Genomic DNA, 23114 nt, shown 5'->3' with positions numbered 1-23114 from the left:
CTTGCGAGGCATTCGTCTTGTGGAGCACCACTGTACATGGTTTTAATTTCATAGCAAAGAATGAGAACATTTGGCAAATTAAGTACTACAAATTATTGCATGCTGATGATAATCACAATGATTATATATATATTTTAATTTTGATTTTATTCTGTGAACCGCCCTAAGACCTCTTGGTATAGGGTGGTATATAAATTCAATAAATAATAATAATGATGGTAGCAAAAGTATTGAACTTACACATGCAATTCCAGTAGCCAGCATTTGGCAGGTTGGTGCACAGGCAGCTCCATATTTGCTTTCTGAAGGTGCTGAGCATGAAATATATTTTTTGGGAGGCTTGCAGTTTTCTAGGAAAAAGGAAATAAGATGCTTGTGAAATGATGTTTCTGCAACATTTGGAAAGCATGTGCTTTTCAAAAGAAAGGGTAAAGAGATCCATACCTGCAGGGTCAGCAGGTTTGCCAGTACAACTCAGATTCCCATTAATGCAATAGCTAGAATAGAAAAATGAACATTAGAATACACTAAGGGAATGTATGAGATCAAGTATGTCTGAGCTGGAATACCTTCCAAAAGAGCTTATCAGGTTTTCTCTTTGGGCTGGCATTCAGTAATTAGGAGTTCAACAGATGTGGAATAAAACAGATTTAATACTGGCTATTATTGATTTATTATTAACAATTGTTATCTGGCCCAAATCCTTGGGAAGAAGCAGGATAAAACTTAAGTAAGCAAGCAAGTAAATAAAACATCAGTTATATGGTAAATGCTATACAGAATGTAGAAGTGACATGACAATGACAGAGAAACCAGTAGGAGAACACTTCAATCTCCCAGGACATTCTATACAAGATCTCAAAGTAGCTGTTTTACTACAAAGGAATTTCATAAATAGACTGGAAAGAGAAGCTGCTGAATTGCAACTCATTACCAAACTTAAAACCATGGAGAGACCTGGTCTGAACAAAGACATTGGATTCTTATCTCATTATACATGACTAAGCCATTTCTCACCTTCTCACCCCTTGCCTTTCCCTGTAAGACCTATTACAGTCGTTAAGAGTCGTCAACAGGCTCATCTCAGCTATCTGCCAATCTCTCATTCCCACCACCCTTCTGAGTAATACCCCTCCCCACCTTCTCACTATATAGAAGGGTCTGGCAACTTCTGTTTCAGTGTATCTGAAGAAGTGTGCATGCACACGAAAGCTCATACCAAGAACTAACTTAGTTGGTCTTTAATGTGCTACTGGAAGGAATTTTTTTATTTTGACTATGGCAGACCAACACGGCTACCTATCTGTAAATGACAATGACAGTTAGATGGAAATAACAAAGATGGCAATGGAGTGGATGGGGATCAGTAAAGGGTTAATAAAAGGTAAGAGGTAAGATATTTCGGTCTACCTCCTTAATTGGTTCCACAAGTGTGCTCCAAATACCTCCGATGCTAATAGCAGTATTATTTTATTCATTACATTTATAACCCACCATGATGGAACTTGAGGGTGCAGTCTCCCATAAAGACACTAAAGAGGCCTAGCCCGACTTAGATTCAGCAAGGTAGTTCTGCCATGTACCTTTAGACCAGAGATCAAAGACTATACCCTTGGACTTCGTTGTTCTTTTCATATTTCAGATATGTAGGCCTATGCCTACAACATACCTCTTCAAAATGGGGCAAGAATGGGACATAATTAAGTGGATTTTAGTTATTTTACATTTCCTTTTTCTCTTAAAGCTCAGAAATATCTTTGATGAAATTTGTTTTATTTTCAACAGGATATCGAGGGTTCCTTTCTCAACTCCATAAACATTAGGTGTCTGTTTAATTTATGTTGCCTCACTCCCCTATAATGCTATTTGTTGAAGAGATTTTGCCTCCCGCGCCCACTTGCCATACTTTTATAATGCCCTTTAATACTTTTAATTCCTTTCAGGGTGTTTGACATACACAAACAACACTGCAACCATATTATTTCTGAAATACCGCCCCACCACCACCATTGCCAGTGTTTACTTTTCCTGTAAGACCATGCATTTGAGGAAACACCAATGTGCTAACAGAGCCAATGCAAAATCCTCATTTGCTGTAGCCCATGCTTACCAGGTAATTCCACCAATTATGGTCGACTGATCAGCATGAATGAACTTCCTGTCTTTCAAGTAGCAAGGGCACTGGGATTTACGGACGCACTCATTTTTGTGATTGAGATAGGTGCCTTTTGGACAATTGCAGCCGTCAATAGGGATGTCAGTGGGGTGGCACTCTAGGCCTCGATGGGAGAGGGACAGGCATGTCCGGTCACAGGCTTGAGTGTTGTAGCTGAATGTCTGATTTCCAGTACAAGAAATGGCTGTCAGTAGAAAAAAAGTATAATACAATTAGGTTTTTGCTTTCAGCTGGTGAGATATTCTTTCCCCTTCATACTTCTGTCTCATGCAGGGAACAGTTGGCAGTTCAGTGAAGCAAGTCGGAAGTCTCTGGGAGAGACAAAATCTTACTCCTCTTTTACTAGTTAGACTGCTGATGGTGCAGTAGCTAGAAGGTCTGCAGAAAGTTCTCAGAGGACAACAAAACATGCTTAAGAGGGGAAATTTCACAGTTCGTTAGAGTAGAGCACCTGCATGCTTGACTTTAAGCATATGGAATTAAATGTCCCTGTTTCTTGTTTTATGAGTGGGGACTATATCTATTATATGGGTTAGGTCAGACACAAGGTTCCTAAGTGAATGCTTCCTTCCCTAAGCGCAGTAAGTAAGGATGTATGTTATATGCAGGATCATTTGTGTGCACGGGCTCTCAGTTATCTAAATGTAATCATTTAAAAAATAGTCCTGCCATTTATCATGGAGCAGGGTTTAAGGCAGGGCTGCAGCCAGCTCTAGTTTGCTGGGGCTAGATCTCAAATCCCTATAAGTATCAGTTGGAGACTACTTACTGCAGTTGTCTACTGTACTCCGCCAGTTCCCAAGAAACAGTCCCATTGAAGCACACACACGGGCGTATGATCCCAGAGCGGAGCAAATATAGGGAAAGGTTTCCTCATAGTTGCAGGCTTGGTATATACATCTCTGAAAACAAAGAGGCAGGCTATGTTTTGTTAATAAGCAATCAGAACTGCTGACTGTAGATCATGAAATGGTTTGTCAGTGCGTGTACATCACTTGATTGTATTGAAAAGTATTGCAACTGAGATTATATAAAAGTGCTATCTTTGGTGATCTGGGTCAGCTCTTTCACACAGCCCTATCCTGAGGGGGCAGTTAAAGTCCCTCCAGACTGGTGTTCCATTGTGCATGTGTTCTGCAACGTTTGTGGTGGATTTATTCTGTTTTAGTTTAGATATTTACATTCTTTATTTTGGTCCAAAGACCCACAAAAGCATTTTCAAAAGCAAAATAAAACAGAAATACAGGGAAAGGATTCCATGGCAGTCACTATATCTTATGCAGAGCATGTAGGTTTCTATTTCTTATTAAAAGCCTTCTCTATTGGTCTTTCACCGTCTTTTTGGGCTACGATATTGCCTTTAAATCCTGAGGCAGAGGTTATGGGATATTTCATACAGTTATCTTCGCTCTTGAACTTATGTAATCTGTTGAATGTTTGCATCTGGAATCTACTATGGCCATGATTTTCAGTGACCATCATATTTCATGAATCTGTCTGTACCTAACTATTGCCAATTATTCACCAAAGCCAGACTAAATGTATTTCCATCAAAAGTACTAAATGGCAGACTGTCTGGCATACCCTATCAGAAATTACTCTGCTCATGTTCTCAGGGTGTCGACTCTATGAAGCTTATCCTACTACACTGTGAGCCGTTCAAACAAGCCCAGGATCAGTTAATTAAACCTCTATTGGTAAACATAATTGGAAAATCCAAAACCATCTATCTTAAGTACCTCCTTGGAGATATGTCAAATGATACTACCCTGGCCATGGCTAAGTTCCTCTTGGAAGTAATAAGTTCGTTCTGCAATGCTTCCCTGGTGCTACCACATTATTTATGTCCAGAAGGGTTACTGCACAACAAAAGTGGGACAAACAAAAACCAGAATATTTGTGATATAAAAAGTTACAGGATTTCAGCTGGAAGTTGGATGTCATTTTGGCAGTGGGAGGGAAATACAACTTTTTCTGATGTTTACAAACTTTGTAATTACCTGGGACTCAGTTATACAGCTGCAAATAAACGTTTTAAATGTGCTGTAAAGTGCAGTATGCAAATGTGTAACTAGATGGCAACAGTGAGCTATGCCAAATTCAATGTATTTTTCAAAACTTTTTTTTAAAAAAAAGCATTTTCACATCTAGTTCACATCTGAACATCTAGTTGCTGTCTTCTGAACATTTTACAGAAACCCCTACCTTATAAAATGGAACAGGATTCACCACAGAATGACATTTCTCAAATACTGTTTCTTTCTTGATAAGAACAGAGCAATGGGTCTCGGCACACATTTCTAGACAAAAAGATACAACCAAAGGTATTAGGCAAGTTCACTTATTCCCAAGCTAATATTAAAAGATGTGTACAAATAAGGGGGGAGATAAAACAAGTCCTGTGGTACAGTGGGTCAGTGTGCCTGGCTGTTAACCAGAAGGTTGGTGGCTTGAGCTCATTCAGAAACAGCTGTAGAAAGGATTCCAGCATTGCAGGGCATTGGGCTACTAGATGACCCTTGACATTCCTTCCAACTCTAAAATTCTATGATTCTATGAATAATAGCCAGTGGCTATACCAATAGCCCCCTGCCAACCTAGCAGTTCGAAAGCACGTCAGAGTGCAAGTAGATAAATAGGCGGGAAGGTAAACGGCGTTTCCGTGCGCTGCTCTGGTTTCGCCAGAAGCGGCTTAGTCATGCTGGCCACATGACACAGAAGCTGTACACCGGCTCCCTCGGCCAGTAAAGCGAGATGAGCACCGCAACCCCAGAGTCGGTCACGACTGGACCTAATGGTCATGGGTCCCTTTACATTTACCTTATACCAATAGACAATTTTATGGCCGACCTGAATACTTGTGACAAATGCTGTTATTTTGTTATGCTTTTCATGGACATTCAAGAAGTAAAGTGAATCTCATTTGTCATCTTCCTTTGACAATGATTATAGAATGTGTACATTTTAAAACTAACACAAATGGCTCTTGGCTGCCTCTTTCATGCTCGTCAATCTGAGAGGCACCCTCAAGGATACAGCCCACAGTGACTTTTTAAATGATGCAGCATTAATGTTCCCCTTTCACATTTTGCATTTGTTGATAATGCCTCCTTCCCAGAGCACCACTTCTCTGATCTCCAAAGCAGCTCAGGGAGATGTGAACAGGTAAAACAAAAAACTGCAGGGGTTCCTGTTCATAATTACTCCCTCTGTCCCTCATATACGAAAACAAGAAAAAAAAATTACAGCTCATTTTCAGAATCCTGCCATGGCCTTGAATGTATTTAATATTTAAAATGCTGAAATAAATAGAATAAAAGAGAGTGCATACAAAAGCAGACCATGTCACTTACTGTTTAATTGACTCATAGAACAAGGATCTGTATCTCTTTCTATGGCAGGGGGGCAATTTCCTGATCTCCAAGAATCCACAAAGAGAGGAGCTGTTCCTTCAATAATATCCATGCTGGTCATGAAGTCGTCTGTGGTTTCTCCGTTGTAGTTACCACACAGCCCTAGTGACATGGAAAGAGATGTGCAGAATGAAAAGCCAGGAGCATTTTTCTACAGTAACACTGAAAAGTCTCTTGTTAATTCTATGGCAGGCCTGTGAATTATACCTGTACTATATATGCCTAATATAGGTAGCAATGTGAAAGCCACAGGTTTCCTCTCCATAAAGTGTCTGTAGGCCCTGGAGCAAAGAAGTTCTGGTTTGCCCAAAAAGCTGCATTGAATTGTAGAAGCTAAAACATTTTTAACAGTCTGCTTGAATCTCTGAACTAGTTTCCACCCAAGTGCAGAGGTGTTACTATAATTATGATTATTAAGATTTCTTACCCTCTGGTCACCATGAGGTCCCAGAATGAATTGCAATTTAAAATACAATATCAAAAACAATTAAAAATGATATAGTGTTTCTCCACACCTTACTAGTGTGGTAGACAGGTGAATGACTGTCCCCCAGAGGTCAAGTATAATCTAGTATGGAGTGGTCACAATTTGAAGGTGTCCCCAGGCTATGTTAGATCTCATCTCACAAACTATTTCCACATCAGATCTGGAATAGTTCAACAGAAGCCAAGTACTTTACCTCGGGTATTGTCTTTGAACTGAAATCCAACTTTAATATAAACTTGAAACACTGGACTAACTTGAATTACCAGCTCCAGCCCAAAGGTTGTATACATTTGAATGTGAGTAGATGACTGTCTGAAGATGATGATGTCTCCTAAAGAAATGAGATAATTGAAAAGATGTTGACTCTGTTTTATCTATTTAAGTTATTAAATATATTACATACAGTATATTGATACGTTTACTTCTTTGTTTCTACTATTCAATTTGAATAGTTTGCATCATATAAATATTACATTTATTGTTATTTTGATAGGAGGAATGGTTGCTTATTTATTTATATTTGCAGCTCACCTACCCCAAATATAGAGTGGGTAACAACATATTTAAACAGAAATAATATAAAATATTGAACCTATTGTTGGGAGGATTCTCTTTATCTGGATCTTCACTGGCTCCCACTACGTTTCTGAGCATAATTCAAAGTGTTGGTGCTGACCTTTAAAGCCCTAAATGGCCTCAGCCCAGTATATCTGAAGGAGCGTCTCCACCCCCATTGTTCAGCCCGCACACTGAGGTCCTCCTCCGAGGGCCTTCTGCTGGTTCCCTCACTGCAAGAATTGAGGTTGCAGGGAACCAGGCAGAGGGCCTTCTTGGTAGTGGCACCCACCCTGTGAAATGCCCTCACATCAGATGTCAAGGAAATAAGCAACTATCTGACTTTTAGAAGACATCTAAAGTCAATCCTGTTTAGGGAAGTTTTTAATGCCTGGTGTTTTATGTTTTTAGATATGCTGTAAGCTGCCTAGAGTGGCTGGGGTAACCCAGTCAGATGGGTGGGATATAAATAATAATTATCTTATATCTTATCATCTTATCTTATATCTTATATCTTATATCTTATATCTTATATCTATCTTATATCTTATATCTTATATCTTATATCTTATATCTTATATATCTTATATCTTATATCTTATATCATCTTATATCTTATATCTTTTATATCTCTTTTACATCGCATATCTTATCTCTTATCTTATCTTATCTTATCTTAATCTTATTTTTTGGGTACATTTTCCATTTTCTTCTTTCTTATCTTACCTGATTTATAAGGTAGCCTCTTAAGTTCGTCCTCATCCATTAAAATTTCATTTTTGGAAATCACAATTTTGTCCTACGTGGAAAAGATAACACAGAATCCTAAACACAGAGCTGGGTGAAGGGTTAAATGCCACTCTGGGTCAATCTTTCCATGAATCAAGACGGATATAGAATGTGTGTAACCACATGAAATAAATTAATTTTTGGAGGATTCGCTGAAATTAACTGCTACCATAATTTTTGCAACTGAGAACAATGATTGTGACTATTGCATCTAGGTACTTATCTAACCTTTTCACTCTGTTCCGCATTCAAATGCTCGTATCTGTACATCTGGACTACAATTTAAGCACATCCTTTAAATCCAGCTGAGATCAATGGGGCTTGGGCATACCTCATTCTGTGCTGGACTGTATCTGCTCTGATTTTTTTTTCATAGGATGCACTCAGCAGTAACGTTTCTATGAGAGGCACACTTACTTTTCCTGAGACATAAATGATGGCTGTCAGTGATGTCTCTGAACTGGAATAACCAGAGTTTTCATACACGGCCATCAGGGTTCCATTGTGTGGTAACATGGGACTCTAGAAGGAGAGGAAAAGCAAAATAATGCAAAGTTTGTAGAAGGGAGAAAACTCAATATGTTCACATCCATCATTTAAAATGATTGTTGAATGTTTCCATACTGTACCAAATGTTTCCTTTTCATTGACATTTTATTCATTTTGCTGCAGCAAATCCAGGTATGCCACCAAACATACACTCAATATGGAGCTGTTGCCACTTGTGTCTCCCTGACTACTTCCGTGACTGTGCAGTTGTAAACATTTTGAGCCTGGTGGTTTGGAGGCAATGAATATGCTGGGTGCTTCCACTGCACTGGATTCTACCTCCTCTGCCCACCCACCCCCATAGGATTGTTCTACCCAATGAATAGAGTGGAGAATGTTCATCTCCCACTTGTTTGAAGGCCCCCGTAATGCTTCTTGTTTCACTTAATGTTTGCACATGCCATAAAACAGAGGAATACAGAGTTATGGTTAATAGCATGACTGTGGTCCTTCTAGTCCTCTATGAACAGTATAAGGTAAATGCTGACCCCTGGAAAATATTAAGCTCTCAGAAACGAAAATTCAGTGACTTTTAAAATATTTTTTAAAAACAAATCTGATAATGCTGGTCTTTATTAGGTATAATACCTTCATAAGAATGTAGGTGCAAACTCCATGGAAACGGTATGGCCTAGAGTCAAATGTGGTAACAAATGACCCTCCCTCCAAGGAACATCTGCCTGGACATGGCAGTTCTGTGCAGCTCCACTGACCCATCATACACTTACTAGTAAAAAGAAAAGTACATGTCAGCTGTTAACTGGGAAAGCAGATCTAAGCTCATCATCACTTTCTGGGTTATTTGTTTTAGGTCAGAATAGCTGCGCAAGTGCAATACATGTAAAAGCACATTCCCCCACCCCCTAAGGATCCTCAGAACTGTAGTTTGTTAAGGGTGCTGGAAGCAGCAGCTCTCTGAGGAATAAACTACAGATCCCAGGATTATTGGGGGGTGCTTTCAATGCAAAGTGCGCACACAACCTATTATATCTCTCTTCATTTGTGAAACAATATTTGAAACCAATAGACTTTAAACATGAAAATCCAAGTTGGACTTCTAAAGACAGTCAAAAATGCACGTCATATCCTGATCTATGTGCAAAAATCTCTATTTTAAAAAAAAATCTATCTCTGTCTTTTTTAATGTATGTTTCAGCATATCAGTGCCAGGTATTCTAACCAGCTTCATGACCACAACCCATCCTTCTTTAATTAGAATACCACCGTACTCACCAGGTTCTACATGTTGCTTTCATAACATCACCAGGAGCATACATTTCCCCATTCAGTGTGCATGGACACTGTTCTACCGGGACACATGTTCGGTTTTTTGAAATGTCATCCAAAACAGTCCCTGTCAAAGGTGAAAGCAAATGAATGGCAAGCATTTTAATTGCTTCTGAATGTATATAGCATAAAGCTTGGGAACTTTTGCAAGGTGTTTTTTTTTCCTCTGGAGGAAATTCAGGGGCAGGTCTATTCACTTAGGTACTCTTTATATCATGGACAAATTGTGTTCCAATTTCATAGCAATAAATCTGATAGAGACCGAAAACCATAGGTAATTAACTAGATATAAAGTGCACAGCATACACAGTCATTTGGCCATTTGGCATAGTTGAATTTAAGTTACATATTCCTAAACATACTTTTTAAAGAACCTGGTTTAGCTTCAGAATCACAGATAATTTCCACTTTAAACCTGTTCCTAAATAAGATGATTCCTCCTAGAATGACTATTTTTTCTACTAAGCCAGGAAAACACTCCCAGCTCCATCGAGCATCTTTACCTTCTCCTTAGGGAAATAATCTGGGTTGTCATGCCTAGCCAATCCATAAACAAGTCATTTCTGAGCCCCATCTAACAGTGAAGCCCTAACTCAGCCCTACCTGAAAGTTAAACTGTCAGGTTCTAACTTGTAACCCTCTATTCTCTTCTGATTGGATGACACTTCATCCAGCCCTGATTATCTTATGGGTCTCCAGGAGGCTGACCCAAGGTCTATCCATCACAATGTCCTTTTACCTTCTGGGCAGAAGCAGCCATATGTACAGTAGCTGGAACAGCTATAATCTGGATTGGAACATGTTTTGAGACAGGGAGAACCACACTCTTTGTAGACTTGGTTAGCTGGACATCTTCCCAAAGCTGCAAAACACAATGGTTCAGAGAGTGAAGTTAGGACAGACGGGAAGGAAAGAAGTACAGCAAATTGTCAAGAAGCAGAAAAAATGCAATGGAGAATAGCTACAGGGGGAACAAGGAGCAGCAACAACAATAAGGAGCAGGCGAAACACTGATGGGGAGCATACTTTCTTCCTGTCCTCATTGGTAGCCCTGTCTTAATACATGTAAATAATGAGGCATTTACTAGCGGTGCACATTTTATTTCAGAATACAGAACCTGATGTTTATGGTAGTTTGGTCAATGTGTTGTTAATACCTGACATGTATAATCATGATCCAGAACCTCATAACTTACAGCAGAGGTCAGTGCTCCTCCAATCAGACACTTCCTGATGGGACATGGCACACTGCCTGGAGTACTCTGAAAGGGTAGCACAAGTACAGTTCCTCTGCCCTGGATCAGGGCAGTTTTGCATGTCAAGTTGGCAGCGGATAACAAACCCTTTCCTTGAGATGTTGCAAGATTGAGAGACGAGTCCTAGAAGCTGGCTGCAGATCCTAGACTATTGGAAAAAGAAAGAAAGGCAGTTTCAATGAATGCAATGCATTTTGGGACAGGGCGCGATTGTACCACAGACTGAATTGCTTTGACAACTTGTTGTTACCAAAAGCATTGAGTAAGAATGTGTGCCTATCGTTAATGTAGTCTCCCCCTTATCACCATATAAGTTATGGACTGGCAACCGATAGCCACAGGCGCCAGTCCCTGGATCCAGTGCATTGTTCCACCATCACCCTTGTCACTTTCAATGGTGGCAAAACGTCCCACCTTGCTTCCTGTCGTCTGAGGGCTGAATAACATTTAATCTTGAACAGGAGAGTAGATAGGCAGAATTATGTGTGATATCTGTTGCCGTGTAGGGATTAAAAGGAGAGAGTAAGACACACAAAGCTATGTCTTTTTACTATTCCTTGTCTATCTAACATTAACCCTTCAGGCCGCTGCCCTGACTGTGACTCTCCAGGGTTCCAGACAGGAGTCTTCTCCAGCCCTATCTGCATTTGACCTTGGATCTTTTGAATGTTCTGGTCTTTTACCGCATTTTGAAAAGTCTTAATAAAATATTTTTTTTAAAGAAGATATGAATGGATCCCTTTTTTATTTGCAATGCGCAGGGGCCACAGCAGGGGGCAAATGGTTGAAGCCCCTGCACCATCCTCCCACCAGAGTTCTGATCCAAATCAGGCCCCAGCGCACCTGATCTTTTAATTGCCAAAAAATAATATATTAAAACAAATGGATCCTTTTTTAGCAATGCATATTGTCCACGTGAGAGAGAGAGAGAGAGAGAGAGAGAGAGAGAGAGAGAGAATGAATGGAAGGGAGTGATATATTTATGAGACTGTGGATAGCGATGACCACTTTGGGCTCTGGCCACACTCATTTGGGGCTCCTGCCCTGCTACGAAGAGAATACAGTCTCCATCCTGTTGTGAGATAAGCAGGGAACTAACTGGGGAGAATGCCATTCCCTCACAGCTGGAAAGCCTAAATTCTCCACTTTTGAAAATCCCCTTTATGAAAAACCTCCAAAAAGATAGGAAGAGGTTTGTACATCCCATTCCATGCTTTCCTCCCAGTTCTTTCAGACCGACTTAGCCAATCTGCTACTGTATCTTCAATCATGGCAGTGTTTTCTCAATTACTGCCTCTGTCTAAAAGTATTGAAAGGTAGGCAGATCCAGAAAAATGATATGGTACATACATATTTCTTGCGAGGAACGTTAGAAACTGCCATTTCCTCAACTGGGCAGATCTCTGCAGGATCATCAATTTTCTGCAAGGCAGCATATTTTTGAGGGTCCAGAAGTTTGTCTATTAATCAAAGTATAAATTGAGTTGAATTTGTTAGTGAAGAGTCCATCTTAGGCAACCTATGCACTATATAAATGGGGGTCCATTTATACACCTGACTCATTTTACATTAAAAAACAACAACTGTGCATGTATGAAAATAGGCGGGTGGCTTGTTGTTGTCATCAATCTCTAGAAAAATAAAACATAAGGAGTGGAGATTTTAAGGGCAGTAAAATGATGCCTTCTTGACTCTAGTCATGCTTTTCCCTTCATGGAAGGGCTGTTGACCCAGTGAACATCTTTGCAGAAGGCAATGTTTGCCAATTTCCCCATTCCTCTACAGACCCTATACTCTATAGAAGTTTGGAGGACCCTCCAAACAGCACAGAGGATGGCATAGGGGGAAGGGCTTGGCAAAAGATTGCCTCCTCAACTCTCCTGTTAATGGAAACCTCCACTAGATTGAAAACTCAATTGGATATAACCAATGCTTTTACCTTTTCTTATTATAATACCACAGAAAAGTGATGGGAAATAAAAAACATGGGACCTTACTGCCATGTGTGAGCAAGTAGTCCTCATATTATCTTCTTTATTTTATCAACTATACTAGAAGTTTAGGCAATTAGATGACAATGTTTGGCTTAATAAGTTGTCATGAAATCCAAACCTTTCTGTCATTTATTTCTGCACCGGAAAAACTCACCTTCACTCATAAACTCATTTAATTCTTTCCCATCAAAGTTCCCACACAGTCCACATGTTCTTGTCATGTATTTTTCCTCAATCAAAACCTAAAAGAGAAAACTGAATTAATTAGAAAAATAGCTGTGCATTATATCTTGGTGAAATACAAAGCCCTGAGTGACTCAGGTCTCAAGTACTTAGAGGAGAGCCGCTCTCTGCCAGCCCATACATTAAGATCTGCTGAGAAGGCCCTCCTTGTGACCCTGCTACCCAATGTAGCACATGTTGCTGTGATGTGGGGAAAAGTCTTGTTGCTAAGGCTCCCTGTCTGTGAAATTCCCTTCTTGTAAAATAGAGGAGACTAACCATTTATGGCCTGAAGGCCACATTCATCCATGGCCAGCACTCAGAGCAGGGGAGCTCATACCACTGCTTAGTGTGCCTACTCGAGACTTGCGCATGTGCACAGAGGACACACATAGGTCGGCATACATAGACACACATCACCCCCTCCTAAGTTGATATGTGCAGATCAGAAGAGGAAGGAGGTTTACAACCCCTTTCCCTATATGAGATTATCAGTCTGATGACTGGGGTGAGGGTGCCCATCCCGACACTGAGTCTACTTATTTCTTACATCTTTCTGAGCACAGATTGATAAAATGCCAGGAGAATGCACACCTGAGTCAACACCAACCACAATTAGCGCAGCAGCAAGCTCAGCGAAATGTCTGAGAACCGCTTTGTGGGCTGCTGTCCAGGTCAGATTGACCCATGTTGCATTATTAATCGTGCGACTACCTGCTATTAGATGAGGTTTTGTTTGTTTTTTGCTTTGCTTTTTTGAAAAGGAGTCTTGTTGTGACACCTTGAAGGCCAACAGATTTATGCCAACAATTAATCTGCTAGTTTTTAAAGTGCCACAGCAAGATTCCTTTTTGTTCTTGCTGTTAACAGGTTAACAGGCCTCCCTCGCTGGAATCTGTCATCCTGAAGAATGTAAGCGTTCTCCCCCAATCATATTTTCTATGGGTGAAAACAGATGACCACTTAACCATGTGGCTAGTGTGTTCTACCTGTCAGCCCTAATCAGGTACGGAGTTTGTCATCCCTAGGCTGTAGCCACCCAGGCAGTCCAATGTAATGCAATGCCTGCTCATATCCTTTCCTTCCTTTTACTTGCAGGGAGGATGGGAAGAGCCAGCTCATGGCATGTTGAGAACCCAGTGAAGCCGCTGATGCCCTTTGTGACCGCCAGGGCAGGAGGCAGGGAGCATAAAGAGTAGGTAGCCAATGCCAGGCACAGCCAGCTAATTCTAGTCCCCCCCCCCCTTAGATCTCCAAGGGCAACACTTAGACTAAGGAGGATGCAACTGATAGCCGGGGACACACTCTGGACTGGTTGTAAGAAGGCAGGTGGGGGCTGGCTTCTTCATTACAACCATGCAGCAATAATGTAAAACCTGTGCGATTTTTATCATTCCAAAAATATGCTCAGAAGATGAAAGCAAGACTTTACCCACCATGAGATAATCATCATTATTCCAGAAAACGGCAAGCTCAATCTCCATCAGCTTGGCCACTAGGCGGATGGTGCGTCCAAAAGGTGTAATCTGAATTCCATTTCTGGTGTATGGCAGCCTGATAATACTATTGGAGTAGTATGGGGAAGAGGAAAGAAGAAACACATAGACTTAGAAACTTAGTAATTCCAATGAATTTCTAGGCTTTGTGTTCTAAGTCAAAAGCTGTCTTTTTTATCCAAACTTTTTTTTAATCATCCATAAATTAGAGATGCTTAGCAATGTCTATTTCTCACCATACATTTCCATTAAAATTAATAATTAAAAGTTTCCTAGTCACTTTTAACATTAAATTTAAAACTATATTTGTTAAAGATCAGACTGAGTCTGGAAAAGACCACTTTTCCTAATTAAGAACGCAAGGGGGGTGCCATAGTACCAGCAAAAATAAGCATTTAACTCATTCATGCCTAGTGGGATGCCTTTTATTATTAATATTCATGGGACTGTTTGGGAATTTTAAAAAAATGCAGGCAAAAGAGCTCTGAAATCTACTAGAAACCAATTTCAGTTAGGAGAGGCCTCAGCCTTGGACCACACAATCTGAGGAAACTTCTGAGCATGTGTAAAATGCCATTCCTACTGTGACAGAATCTTGGGAGTTTGGCAAAGTCCAGCTTTCACTTTTGACAAGCTGAAGAATTGGAAAGAAATGCTTCATTTCTGCCATCATGTTTTCATAAAGTACAAAATATGTTGCTGTTGTTTGGTTAAACCCCAGGTTTTGGGGCAAGTTTTATGTTTGTCTCCAAACAATTTCCATTAACACTATAAAAATGAAAACCATGCCAACAAAGAATATTATGTCAAAAACTGTATTAACAACACCTTCAGATAGGAAAAGAAAAAGGCCAGCTTGAAACCTGAACCTATAGTTGTTGATTAAAAAAAAGAGCAAAACTTTCACCACATGAGCACTTTACTATCATGTGCTTACCCAACATCCTTGACTGATATGATGCCATTTTCAATTATGATAACGTTGGGTCCCAACTCAATGATGATTCTGGTAATTTTTTTGTTCGGCCCACGACGGAACTGGATGTTGAAATCCGGGTTGACGTCATTGCATACGGTGGCAAAGATGTAATTGCAAGTCCCAGAAAAATCATACAAGTAGTTGTCAAAAGTTGAGAAATGCCCAGTGCCCCAGGTGGAGCATGAGCCCTTATCCAGAGCTTAAAGAAAGGAAGCAAAACTATAGTGAGGTTCTGTTGGGCCCTGATTATTCTGTTGGCCATTCTGAATGGCATTGTGCATATACTTTAGCAGTATTTTAATCAGTTGAATGGATTCTTCTTTTAAATCTGTCCTCCTGGCTCATGATACATAAGCATGGGCATGTACCGTGTTGTCTACCAACAATTATTTTTTCTAAGAGTTTCCATTCATAGCAGATGCCCCTATTAAGTCCCCGTCCTATGTGTTTTTTAAAGAATCCAGCTTTCCTTGATGCAGAATTTGGGCTGCCTGAGTGCAGGACCGTAATAGTTTTTTAAAGTATAAAATTCATATCGTGTTGCATATATCTGCCTTTTGAAGTGCTGTGAACCTTTTATCATGATTTCCCACTAAAACAAGGAAAGTAATACCTGTATGGTGAAGACGGGCACTATCTAGACTTCTCAACTCTTCAGAATAGGTTTCTAGAAAATAGGAAAAGGTGCATATGTCAAGTCTACATAAGTTAGCAATTCTAGTTATCCTCCAATCAAATGCATTTTCATGATTAAAATATGACCCACACTATCCTGTAGCTCATTTTAGTTTCTAGAATGTCCACAGGAGTATCTCATTATTAGGAAAGTAAAGAAAAGGTGGGGGGGGGGATGATCAATATTTTTCTCTCTCCACTACAGGGAAGCCTGTCTCTGTAGGTTCTACTTCTAGGAAAAGAAATACTTACCAAGGTCAAGCCATTCAGCACTCCTTTGGCCTAAAGTGAAATAAAGGTATATTTGTTGTAGCAGTATTGGACATATATATACTGATTGTATTAAAATAACTTTAATTAAAATAACTTTAATTAAAATAGCTAAGTTATTTTAATTTTGTTGTTTAGTCGTTTAGTCGTGTCCGACTCTTCGTGACTCCATGGACCAGAGCATGCCAGGCACTCCTGTCTTCCACTGCCTCCCGCAGTTTGGCCAAACTCATGTTTGTAGCTTCGAGAACGCTGTCTAACCATCTTGTCCTCTGTCGTCCCCTTCTCCTTGTGCCCTCCATCTGATGTTGGGAAAGATGGAGGGCACAAGAAGAAGGGGACGACAGAGGACAAGATGGTTAGACAGCGTTCTCGAAACTACAAACATGAGTCTGGCCAAACTGCGGGAGGCAGTGGAAGACAGGAGTGCCTGGCATGCTCTGGTCCATGGAGTCACGAAGAGTCGGACACGACTAAACGACTAAACAACAAAATTAAAATAACTTACCATTTACTGCTGAACCCTATAACAGAATTTCAATTCCCACTACTAAAAAACAGGGCATAATGATAATACACTTCCCCTCCTCAATGAAAGGTGAAAGGAAAAAAATGCTCTTAGGTGTTATATTTCCAAAGTTAGAATTTATCTACACACACACACACACACACACACACACACACACACACACTGCTTTGTTAATTAAATTACTTTTTGTGGCTTCAAATGTAACAGCAAAGTGAAAACATTTCCATCCTTTGCCTGGCACATTTTGACCCTGAAGAATAGTCCCATGGACTTGAAGCTCGAAACAAGCATTCTAAACTATTGGGAATACTAAATACCATTCTTTTTCCAAGCATGACTTGACCTCTGACCATTCAGCACTGATATTCTTCTCCTGACAGAGACCTTTTGAGAAACCAACTACCACAGTGACATGTCCTGATGCCCTCCAGATATTGTTAGACTACAAGTTCCATCTGCTCTGACCACTGGCCTTAGAGGGAGTTGATGGGAGTTGTAGTCCAACAACATCTAAAGGGCACTTGGCTGGGGAAGGCAGGCCTTGAGGCTCATTATAGGAGGAATCTCATTACAGTGACTGTTCTCCTGCGGTTCCATCCCATTTTGCTGCAGTGATGTTACAATGAAAGAAGTAGACCAGAAAGTGCTGACAACATGTTTTCTTTCCCCACTGGTCTTGCAAACTACTCCTGCATCATCTCTCCCATTCCAGTATCACCAGGAACACATGGAATGGGGCTCGGCCAGAATAGCAGCCCCGCCACTGCTGTCACTTAAGAAAGAATCCACAATGGATGTTAAATGTGCAAATTATTACCTCCTCCTAATGCCACTTTCTGTCTTTGAAAGGAGGCACCTATGAAATAAAAAAGGAAATTAAATAGAGAATACATATACAATTAATTGAAACAAACAACTTTTCACAAGTATTCTTGGAATTATGCATCTTGGTTTTAAACTCATGAATGAAATAATTATTTAGGTTAAAAACAACAACAGTTGACCAAGTGGATATTGTCTGCATTAAAACTATTCGAGTTTAGGTTCAGTTATACAGTGCTAATCTTTTGCAAGCACATTTACTCCATCAAGGGCCCATCATTCGGAGAACCCTTACTCTGCCAATACAATGGATATAGAGGATAAGCAGCAGTAGCTCTTTACTTTTTAAGTAGTAGTAATAGGGCTGTTTTTTAATATAAAAAATAAGGTAGTAGTTTATATTGGGGACGCGGGTGGCACTGTGGGTAAAACCTCAGCGCCTAGGACTTGCCGATCAAAAGGTCGGCGGTTCGAATCCCCGCGGCGGGGTGCGCTCCCATTGCTCGGTCCCAGCGCCTGCCAACCTAGCAGTTCGAAAGCACCCCCGGGTGCAAGTAGATAAATAGGGACCGCTTACTAGCGGGAAGGTAAACGGCGTTTCCGTGTGCTGCGCTGGCTCACCAGATGCAGCTTGTCACGCTGGCCACGTGACCCGGAAGTGTCTTCGGACAGCGCTGGCCCCCGGCCTCTTAAGCGAGATGGGCGCGCAACCCCAGAGTCGGACACAACTGGCCTGTACGGGCAGGGGTACCTTTACCTTTAGCATTTTTATCAGGAGAGAGAAAATGATCACTAGTGTCTTGTGAGTGCAATGGTAGGGTTTCCATATTTGTTATGGAGCTGTCTCACTTTAATAGTCACATTAAATGGACAGACAGTTTCCCCTTCATAATAATTCCGTGGCAAAAGAAGCTGCATGCATCTGGCAAAGTTTTCCATTTTATGCCACAGGTATCTTTCATTGAATTAGGAATGTCTAGCTAGGAGAAGAGGCAATTAAGAGGTGATATGATAGCCATTGTCAAATATCTGAAGAACCATCAAAGATATGAAGTAGCAAATTTGTTTTCTGTTGCTCCAGGGGACCAGAGGGCAAGACCTGAACCAACATGTTCTAATTGCAGCAAAAGGGATTTTGACTAAATTTCAGTAAGAACTTTCTGACAATATGAGCTGTTCAACAGCCGATTGTTTTGGAAGATGGTGGGCTCCCCTGTATCAGAGGTTTTGAATAAGAAGCTGGATAGTCTTCTATTAATTATGTTGTAACTGTGGATTTTCTGCATCGGAAGGGGTTGATTTAGATGACCTTTGAAGTACCTTCCAACTGAGAACTTAGCTCTGTATTTGACCTGACAATCCTGATATTTAGGAAGGGCTGGTCTCAGAACTGAATTCGCTTATTTCCTTCTACATTTGCCCACAATAAGTGGTTTTGTCAATGATATATGAGTCAGCCAAGTGTGGAATGATATATTTTGGTATTTGCTGCATAAAAGTAGTGGAAGGGGTGGAGGAAAGAAAGTATCAAAAACTTCCTGATGGCTAAACGGGAAGGAAAATAATATCTACTTTGCATTTTATTCCAGGAACTTTTACCCATGGAAGATGCCTGACAACAGATGGAATTGTGCCAAAGGTAGTTTCTGACATTACTATGCTCTTCCCATTATGATGCAAATCGACACCATTATGGAAATGGATTGTTTCAAGATGCTACTGTAACTTCAGAAACAAAATCTTTACATCTCTGGCCCAGCATCAGAGGCCAGCATGATCAGGCCCATGCTGACACTCCTAGGGCACAGAGGGACCCATAACCAGTCCTGCTCACACCACCATTGAGGGCTCCATCCAGCATTGCCATCAGGGTTCCCACCATCGGCTTCTCCTGCTCTACTGCTGCATTTTGCTGCTGCTGCCAGTCACTGACTCCCTGGACTTGGCTTGACTCCCACCCATCTATTGCTGCTGCCAGGAAAGATAAACATGTCCAGGGGCAGCACGTGAACAACAGGCAGCAGCAGCAGCAGCAGCAGCAGCAAGCAACAGGGCATGGTCCCAGATGACACAATTACTGTTGCTCTCCCTCTGGACATGTTTACTTGGCAGGCAGTGACATTTTTTTTGCAGAGGATGTGAGCCAAATGCTTATCCACTATGCATGGGCACCATCTTAGAGTGCCCCAAATGCAAAGCCCAGTATTGACACTATACATTGCATTTTAGACAATCTAAAATTATAGCTGTCCACAGCAGGTCTGAAGTGTATTGGCTTATTTCCTATTCAGAAACTTTGGGTTGTATTCAACTAACTTAACATTATGTATGTCCAAGTATGGAGCAAAGTTAGTCCTGTGAGAACAGTAGATTAATGAAGCCCTCTTTCTTGTTAGGATCCTTTCTTATGTAATTTAAGTTGCACCTTGATTTCAAAGACAGGCTGAATTCAAGGGCTGTTTTTCATATATGCATATGTGTTCACTCCTGTAGATAGACTAGAATAATAGAACCTTAGAGTTGGAAGAGACCGTGGTTTAGTCCAATACCATTACACTATGACTTGTATCCATTGTAGTACTAAGTAACTGTCCTATTAGCACAAAGATTTACATTTGCACTCCAGGACTCATCTACTCTTCTTCTTCACACACCCATTTACCATGTTTGACCCCCCCCCCGGCAATACTCTGGACACTGCTATTTTTCTAGAAAAAGAGGTGCCGGAACTCACTATGAACACCTACCATGTTATCTTGTAATGGCAATGGCACCCACCTAAGAGGTGCTGGAAATGAGTTCCGGCTGAAAAAAAGCCCTGCCTCTGGAGCAGATTTGGGGTGAGTACATGGCAGGCACACAGGGCAGGAAAGTCCCATTGTGCAAGCATAAGTCCTTGCACTGACAGAATGCTTACTTAATGCTGCACTGGATACAAGGCAATGTAAGCCTTCAGCTCCAAATCGTAGTACCAGACCACGGCCGCAGTTCCACATAGAACAGTATTCACTATTGGCCATGCAATCCAAATAGCAAAAAAAAAAAAAAAAAAAAAAAAAAGAACAACGCTTAACACTAGGTACAATATTTGTTCCTCTCAGAATTTTTCATATGTAATTGTTTGCAGATGTATAACTTTCTGTGTGTCCTGTGTAGGACCTGAACCAATTTACAAGAAAGGAGATTCAGACTAAACATTAGGAAGACCTTCCAGATGGGAAGAGCTGTCCAATGGTGGAATGGACTACCTTGGAAGGTGGTGGACTTTCCTTCATTGGAGGTTTTAAAACAGGTTGGAAGGACATCTTTGGGCCAAAATACACGACAGTAAACATATCATTTGAAGACCCTTATATTGGATGTGCTGGCAGTTAGTTACACTGAACTCAATGGGACTGACTTCTGAGTACACTTTTAGAGGTCTGTACTGCTAAGGAGGTTTATAAATTGATCTGTGAAGTTTAAGTGAACTTTTTAATTGTTCTTTCTGGGGGTTGTTCTACAAATCCATCATTCAGGAATATGTTCTTCTATGTGGTTAGTGTCAAATGGGTCATTAGGTGCATTAGAAAATATAAAAGAAATAAATTTAGAACTGTTCAGAACACGTCTGTATTGTTTTTAGAAAGAAAGACTTAAAACTATGTGCTTGGAATGTTTTTGGCAGTACTGGGACCAGTTGTAACAGCAAATAATTACAGGTGAAAAAGAAAAAGAGCAAATAACAAGAAACCATAATCTAGAAGAGAACCAAAATGAGTTACAACAGAGTTTTAGATAAGAACCATATACATTTAGTAAGTAGGAAGAACAGTACATCTTTCACAGACTTACCTGATAACCTGTCTGAATGATCCATATGATTCTGATCTGATAAAGAAAAATAAATTTTATGAAACAAAAACTATGAAAGTAGAATATAAAACAGGTATTTTGAAACCACAATTGATAGTAAAGTGTTTATAGCCATCTTCATGGAGTATTACTGTATTAGCTATTAACCTGTGATAGGTACAGGAACCACCTTCTTCAGAGGCAAAATACCTATCATTACCAGATTCTGAGGACAAATGGGGTCAACTTCATGCTCTGTTTGTGAGCTTCTAGAATCTAGCTTGGAATGCTGAACTACATGGATCTTTGGACAGATGCAGAAAGACATATCTTACATCCCTAGATGGATTCACAGAACAAATTTATTTTTCGAATCAAAAAGCGTTGAAGTATTTATCTTCTTTCATGGAAGCATCTTTCAAGTGAAATATATGAAATAATGTATTGTTGTTGGGTATAATAGTTGGGCTCCATCCTAGAAGAGTTTCATGTACAAGTATGCAAGATTGCTGAAGGAATATGTAAGGTCTCTTGCTTCTGGGACCATTGGAGGTTGGTATTTATTGCAGTTTCCAGATCTGAAAGTGTATTCCATCGAAGGTTCTGTATGTCAAATAAAGAGGACGAATGCTGAACCGTGGCCTGAAAAGCAGGGAGTGTTCCACAAGTACCCAAAAGAAATGTCAAAGTGCAAAAGTCAAGAAGAGAACGATCAAATCATTCAGTTTTGCCTAAATATATTGTGTTTCAAACCAGTCATTCCCACTTTATAATCACACTGGGATCCTTCCTTCCTTCCTTCCTTCCTTCCTTCCTTCCTTCCTTCCTTCCTTCCTTCTTTCTTCTTATTTGGTTAATTATATATGATGGGCATTCCAGACAGGCAGTGTCAAAGAAAATAAGTGAGGTTAACTTATCTATAGCATCTTCTACCACTATATTCCATCCTATCCCTATATATTGCATGTCCTCTAATGCTTTGGCATCCTTTCCCCCCAAAATGACAAGATTGAAAGAAGTCCCATGTTATCTATGTATTCTAGATGTGATTTTAGACTTACCTGAACTATGCAGGAGGCTGCAGAGGAGAACCAGTAGTGCCCAAAGCATGATGTTGAGTGGAGAGTCCTTTCCCCCACCTTGGACTCTCCTCCTCCCCTATCTACTCACAATGGGCAGTGCTGCTGCTGCCACTCTAGCCTCACCTTGTCAAGCTTGGATGCTTTATATATAGCATTACAAGGCCCTCCCTTACTCCCATGCACATTCTGAGATGGCTACAGCTGGGTAAAGTGGAGTAACCGCCAAACAGGATCTTCACTTTATCAGGCGTAATGCACGCAAATGCTATCTGGAAATATAAAAGAAAAATACACCTCCTCTACTTGAGTATCATTTTTCCATAGCTAGTTCAACGGGCTTGGCTTGCGACAATTTACACAAACACTTTTAACAGTATTTGCTGTAGAAGTGTGGTGTGGAGTCCAAAAGAAATGCAGATCTGTAGTGCAGAAAATCTGATAACCCTGATAAAGGCGGAATGTAGCACATGGAAGATGGAGCAAGCTTGTTTTCTGCTGCTCCAGAGGGTAGGACCCAAACTAATGGATTTAAATGACAAGAAAGGAGATTCTGACTAAACATTAAGAACAGCTAAGTTGTTAAACAGAGGTTTGATGGCCATCTCTCAGGGATTCTTTAGCTGTGATTCCTGCATTTCTGGGGGTTGGACTTGGTGTCCCTTTGAGTCCCTTCCAACTCTATAATTCTATGATACATAG

The 23114-nt window shown here is 40.5% G+C and overlaps 1 protein-coding gene across 1 annotated transcript in view; it reads right to left on the bottom strand.

Moving 5' to 3' along the window:
• The window catches only part of MUC6 (mucin 6, oligomeric mucus/gel-forming), an 81713-nt gene extending 59171 nt beyond the window's left edge, over window positions 1-22542 (bottom strand). Inside the window, exons 1-22 of the mRNA XM_083459391.1 lie at window positions 22395-22542; window positions 21334-21369; window positions 17495-17533; window positions 16131-16160; window positions 15817-15870; window positions 15162-15402; window positions 14165-14291; window positions 12661-12748; window positions 11863-11972; window positions 10453-10660; window positions 9996-10118; window positions 9203-9323; window positions 8558-8696; window positions 7838-7942; window positions 7358-7430; window positions 6270-6407; window positions 5530-5691; window positions 4382-4476; window positions 2946-3078; window positions 2111-2360; window positions 445-497; window positions 241-350 (exon numbers count right to left, since the gene is read on the bottom strand). Of these exons, the coding sequence (XP_083315517.1) occupies window positions 241-350; window positions 445-497; window positions 2111-2360; window positions 2946-3078; window positions 4382-4476; window positions 5530-5691; window positions 6270-6407; window positions 7358-7430; window positions 7838-7942; window positions 8558-8696; window positions 9203-9323; window positions 9996-10118; window positions 10453-10660; window positions 11863-11972; window positions 12661-12748; window positions 14165-14291; window positions 15162-15402; window positions 15817-15870; window positions 16131-16160; window positions 17495-17533; window positions 21334-21369; window positions 22395-22443 (2484 nt within the window). The 5' untranslated portion in view covers window positions 22444-22542. The remainder of the gene's footprint in view (window positions 1-240; window positions 351-444; window positions 498-2110; window positions 2361-2945; window positions 3079-4381; window positions 4477-5529; window positions 5692-6269; window positions 6408-7357; window positions 7431-7837; window positions 7943-8557; window positions 8697-9202; window positions 9324-9995; window positions 10119-10452; window positions 10661-11862; window positions 11973-12660; window positions 12749-14164; window positions 14292-15161; window positions 15403-15816; window positions 15871-16130; window positions 16161-17494; window positions 17534-21333; window positions 21370-22394) is intronic.
• Between the last annotated feature and the right edge of the window lie 572 nt (window positions 22543-23114).

This window comes from Podarcis liolepis, assembly GCF_965112155.1.
Source record: "Podarcis liolepis genome assembly, chromosome: 1".
Classification (NCBI taxonomy): Eukaryota; Metazoa; Chordata; class Lepidosauria; order Squamata; family Lacertidae; genus Podarcis; species Podarcis liolepis.
This window is presented reverse-complemented; position numbering and strand designations above follow the sequence as displayed.